This window comes from Dermacentor silvarum, chromosome 3 (genome assembly GCF_013339745.2).
Source record: "Dermacentor silvarum isolate Dsil-2018 chromosome 3, BIME_Dsil_1.4, whole genome shotgun sequence".
Classification (NCBI taxonomy): domain Eukaryota; kingdom Metazoa; phylum Arthropoda; class Arachnida; order Ixodida; family Ixodidae; genus Dermacentor; species Dermacentor silvarum.
In genome coordinates this window covers 161,787,428-161,793,427 of record NC_051156.1, presented here as the reverse complement: position 1 = coordinate 161,793,427, position 6,000 = coordinate 161,787,428, and the positions used below count along the sequence as shown (strand labels likewise).

General features: G+C 45.8%; 1 protein-coding gene across 1 annotated transcript in view; it reads right to left on the bottom strand.

Moving 5' to 3' along the window:
• Positions 1–767: 767 nt before the first annotated feature.
• Positions 768–6,000, bottom strand: part of LOC119444973 (glutathione hydrolase 1 proenzyme-like) — a 134,700-nt gene continuing 129,467 nt past the window's right edge. The window contains exons 12-13 of the mRNA XM_049664824.1: positions 5,821–5,934; positions 768–926 (exon numbers count right to left, since the gene is read on the bottom strand). Coding sequence (XP_049520781.1) covers positions 780–926; positions 5,821–5,934 — 261 coding nt within the window. The 3' untranslated portion in view covers positions 768–779. The remainder of the gene's footprint in view (positions 927–5,820; positions 5,935–6,000) is intronic.

Below are 6,000 nucleotides of genomic sequence, written 5' to 3'. Positions count from 1 at the left end.
TTCACCAAGACAAGTCAAGTGACCGGTGCGGCGGTGCTGGGAGCAAACAGCGGAAGGGAATGACAACACGCAAGGTATCCTGGGTAACTTGGAGCCCGAAGGATAGCACTTCCGCTTCCGCCTTGCTCCGGCGGCGCAGGTTGTGTTCCACTCGCGGATTTGGAGGCGTTGCTCTACGCCAGAGTCGAGTGCTCGCTCGGAGTCCTTCGGCTGCTCCGGCTCCGCCATTGGAATTCAACATAAGTGAGCTTCTTTGTCCGAACGTCACTTCCGGTGTCTGGCCGCGTCGCCAGGTAGGCGGCCGCTGATGAAGGGGGTGGAATCGGGGGAAGCACACAAAAATGCGCACTGACGAGTTGGGGCGCGTGTTTGCCCGTCTCGTCGGTGTCTGGCACTGTCGCCGTCTGGGCGACGCTCATGAAAGGGCCTGCCTCGGTGGGAAACAATCAAAGAATGCGCCCGGCTGGTTCGGGACGCAACATCAGTAACGAAAAAATTACTGGCGGCTACTCCACTGTACAGCAAACAATACGCACTAGGTTTGCATCGCGTAACACTGTTCCTCTTTTTTTTAAATCGTGCTGCGTGATAGCTTGGACACCCGGTATATCAAGATATATAGTCATTTTACTAATTTTTCTTCTTATTAACTGACGAATCTGCTTTGAATTTTCACCTGTGGAGCGGAACACCTAGATATCGAACAAGCGATTCTTTGAGCAGTCTCCGACGCCCGGAGCAGCCAAAATAAGACATAAAATTGACTAGGTATGAACGTTTTATTCGCCGTCCACGGCACCGCCTTTCCTGTAGTCGGAGTTGGCAAATATGCGTCCATCTCGTCCGCAGAGACCCAGTATGACGTTGAACCTTCCCTTACGCTCTGTAACGTTGTGACCAAATTTTCGCAGCGCCTGTCTATCCTCCTGAAAGTGAAAATTCGGATTTTGTGCAAGTAGAAATTATTGCGTAACTTCACCACCGGCTGAAACGGACAGGTTTTTCTAGTCGAAATTTACCAACGTAAAGAAAAGCAGAGCCTTCTTTAATGAGGAAACCAACTTGAAGCCGACAAATGTCCTCCTTGAGTAAATATTTAGTATGTCGCCTTTGCCCCCTATCGAACATTCGCGTTACTAATTTCAATAGTAGGGCTAGCTTGCGGAACTGTTTAATCCCAAAACGTAATTGTTATTTTAATACCGCTTTACTAAACACTTGAAGTACGCTCCCTCCGCACATAGGACAAAGTTTCTTAAAGCAACAATAAAGAAATATATTAGGCTGAATTAGATTGGTAGCACATTAATCTAAAAGTCTATGAACGTGTTCGATGTGCCAATATAAAGGGTGTTTCACCGAACACTTCAAAATATTTAAAGATTTCCTGCGGCAGATAACAAAATTATAGTTGATGAGCTGGTCTACACGAAGAGGCGGACATTACTTGTCCCAAAAGATTGAAATGCATAATGGAGTAATTAACAAAAATTCACTAATTAAGTTTTCAACTAATTACCTGATGGCCCATATTGCAATTCAGAAATTGTAGCCGTAGAGTTCGCAAGGCGGTTCCACTTGGAACAAATTCTCAGGATGACACCAGTTTCGAGATATCATTTCCCGAACTTTTCGGAGAAATGCATTGGCGTTCCAGTTACTTTAGTGCTTCAAATTTTTCTTTATCTTGCTGTCTCCCCTTACCCCTTCCCCAGTGCAGCGTAGAAAACTGGATATCTACCTTCCGGTTAACCTCCCTGCCATTCCCATCTCATTTATCTCTCTCTATTTAGTGCTTCAATGCATAAAACGGCGTTTAGTTAAGAAAGTAACTGGAACGATAATGCATTTCTGTGCAAAGTTCGGGAATTAATATCTCGAAACTGGTATCATCCTGAGAATTCGTTCCAAGTGGATTCACCTTGCCAACTTCATGACTACAATTTGCACAATGCAATATGGGTCATCAGGTAATTAGTTCAAAACTTATATAGTGAAGTTTTGTTAGTTAATCGATTATGCATGTAATTTTTGTGCAAGTAATGTCCACTTCTTCCAGTAGACTAGCTCATGAACTAGAATTGTGCTATCTCCCACAGGCAAACTATAAACATTTTTAAGAGCGATCGCGGAAACACCCGGTAATAATGTGTTGTGTAGAAAATTGCCACCGCAGGTACCACGGCTGCTCCTCAATTTGAATTCTACGCTTCCAAATGGGCGACTTGACCTAATCTCCACATGACCTCCCTTTTTGCCTCTCTCTGCGAATCAGCCAGTACACATGAGAGCTACCATTGTTATAAACTGATGTGTGATTCTGAGTATCTACTTTCTTCATTTTCTCGCTTACAAAACACGCCACGAATGATGACATTATTATTACCCAAGCGTAATCTTTTAGTGTAGCTCGGGTTAATATTTCTTTTTTAGTGCCACTCTAACAAAAAAATTACAGCGCAACTCATCTCACAATGACGGGTCGATCGTCATGCGAATAGCAATCGAGCAATGTAGCGACAGAACGTATTCCTCAAGTCACGTTTAATTAGCACGTGTAGTGGTAATTATGAGACTTTCGTTGTCTCGTCTATTTGCCACGCACTCCGACATCGTCCCAATTTGCTATGGCACTCGCTTGCAAAGGTGGCCCATGAGCATGGAGGCACGACCACGACTAAATTACGCCCACACAGTCACAAACGACTGACGAAGAAGGAATGATAATGATCGAACGACAAAAGCGTATGACGACGACGACACGAGGCCAATGAGATGACGACGATGGCGTGACCATGACGCTAAGACAACAACCGCATGAAGAAGCGTGACTGACGATGACGGCACGATCAAGACGGTATGATAACGAATGCATCATAGCGTCAGTGTAACGACGACGCAATAGCAATGACGGCATGACAACGGCGGCATAATCACTTTCGAATCACCGTGGATCGACGAAGCTGGTATGACGACGACGGGATGACGACATTGGGATGACGATACCGAAGTGATGATAATGGTCTGAAAATGGAGGCATGATAGCGACCACCTGACGATGACAACGGCGGCATAATCATGATTGAATGAGGAAAGTATTATTGAAGAGCGGTCGACGTCGATTGAACGTGGAAGGCGGTATGACGATGACTCCATGACGACAATGCGACGACGTTAATGAAGTGATGACGATGATAAGACGACAGCGGGACGAAGATGGCATGACGAGAACTGTGTGACGACCATAGCATGATGCGGCATGACGAGAGTCGGGTGACAAAGTTGGAATGACGACGACACAACGAGGACGAAGGCATCGCGACTACAAGTCCATACCTAGCTATCGGCCCAAGCTATTAGACAACTTGGGCCAATGGGTCCGGATAGAAGGCATGACGACTACGCCATGAGGTGAGTACGTTATCACGAAGCAGTAATGGAAGGCAATGGAACGACCACGACGCATCACGACCAGGAGCAGATACCTAGTGGCCCAAGCAGGTAGACAACTTGGGCACTGGATGAGAGTAAGAGGAATAGATAGATAGATAGATAGATAGATAGATAGATAGATAGATAGATAGATAGATAGATAGATAGATAGATAGAGATAGAACGGCCGGGCACGTGCGGTGACCATTTTTAGTTTTAATGATAACATTAATTTGGCTATGTGCTAAAGATAATAAAATCAATCCCACCTTTCACAGAAAAGAATTTGTCTTCACGAAAAAAAAAAGACAAGCACCTCGTCAGTAACCAGTGCTTTTTGCGTATTTTGCGGGATCTACAAATTGGTTAGCTCGCAAGAATGAAAGTTTTGAAGCTACGGCACCAACAGTTTTTAGTGATAAGCCGCAATTCAATGTCATCAATTCTAACTAATTAACATGAAGTATGGCAGTTAAGATATGGAGAAAAAATCGCGAATACGAAGCATTGTACAACGTTGGTCAAGGCCCTAATCTTTTTCTCCGCATCTGTGAAGAGCGTGGTTTTTAAACTTTGTCAGCCTGTTGTCATAAAACTCACTGAAACTATAATTGGCCTCGTTTGAACTAAATGTCCACGAGAAACGCTACAATTTGCGCATGCTAGCAAATAGAGGTTTCAAAAAAGGAGAAAGAGACCATCTTTAATTTTCTTTAAAATGCTCCAGAATAACACTCCCCATTTTATATAATTTCTTCCAGAAACATGTTGCATAATTTGTTTTGGAATTACAAAGCAATAAATGTGACCAAATAAACGGTACCACCGCTGCGACAGATTGGGTCCGTGCGTGCCTAACATAAGCTGGTGTCTAATCGCCAGCGCTACCGATAACCAACAAAAGGTGTTAAGAAAAAGTTGGAGTTTCGCCCGAAAGGCGAAGCATAAATTGTGATAGCAAATTACTAGGGAGCCACGGAGTAAGGATAGTAGCTTTATCGGCTGTATGAACAGGAACACATTCGCTTACTAACTGAAATAACGAGCATGGTGTCAGCGCGCACAAGCAAACATGAATAGATCACACTCGATGACCGCAGACAACCACTGTCAAAACGCTGGCGTGAACAAGCGTGGCCACTGCAGTGAGCGAAGATTCGTGCAGTATATCGCTTCGATGGGAACTGAGCGGCGAAAGCACAGCGCACACCAAGGTAGGAGCTGTGTGCAGATCACTTTCAAGAGAAGGTGCGCGCGACCGTCCACAGGCGCGAAAGTACAAGAACGCAGTTGCTGGCAGAGTAGAAGCCGCACCCCCTGCCTCCCTCGCTGCCTTCCCGCTTTCCTCCATCCGCGTGCGAGATTGAGTCGCCAGTTCCCTTTGCGCCCGGTCGCAAGATAGGCAGTTGGCACAATGTCGCCCCCCCCCCCCCCCCCCATGGCCTTTCGCGCAACGGAAGACGTCGCGCTTGCTCTCCGCCGTGCGTGCGCTCTCCGTGAAAGCTAGTGTCTCTCACGTGCTTTCACGCGCACATACAGCATACGGCGCGCGGTGACAATTTTTTCACCCATGGACTTTATACCGAACCTTACGGTGACGGCGACGACGACGGCAGAAATCCGCTTGGAGTGTCCATATAATTTCTATCGCAATAATAAAACGTTCTTCGTACATACGCCGCATGACAAGAGCATTGCCATGGCGCGCATGCAAGAAGTCACGTAGAGTTCGTTTCTGGATTCCAACTTGCCTAATAACCCTATTTCGGAGGACAGAGGACGAGACAGATTGCTCGTTCAGTCGTCGGTAGTGCAGGACATGCGTAAATTCCGTCGAAGCATGCCGCATTAAAGAAGGCTGCATGCATGCAGGGAAAAATACATATTAGTAGGGAGCCTGCCTAGCGTTCCGAAACCAATCTCGTCTGAAGCCGCTCCCTTCTCTTTTCCTGCGGGCTGTTCAGTACGTTGCACAATGGGAATTGTGTCTTGTCGGGGAACAAAATAAATCATACATAGAATATAAAAAAAGACGGGAAAGTTGAACCCGTGTGAGCGCAGGCCACAAGCTTGTGCCGAGGCCGGACGTGCGGCGCACCACTTGTCTAGCGGGTTACAAATTCACGTGCTTGTCGTAGAATTCCCGACATCTCTAAGATTCTACTTTTTGAGTCAAAACTATTTTTGTGCTAAACTTTTTCTTCAAGTACACTGCATGTTAAATGTCATAGTGGAAATATACGTTTGTTATATCGTTGTTTCAGCTCTTGCATGCATTCCTTCCCTCGTCATTACTGAGTGAATAGGCGCCGCAGAACTCTGAGGGTTTTGTAGCCATGCTTTTTTTCTGTTGTTTCGCTGCATGAAAACGAGCCTGCTCCGTCTTACCTCTGGGAACGAAGGTTCAACCATAAGGTTATTTGGGAGGAGCTGGTGGTGGATTCTCGGCATGTCAATGGCCTCTTTAATGTTGTAATTCTGCCAGAGTGCCCGAACAGTCACCTGGAAAATATAGCAACAATAGAAAACAAAATTCCCGCAATATTTTGAAATGTACGACTAATAAAG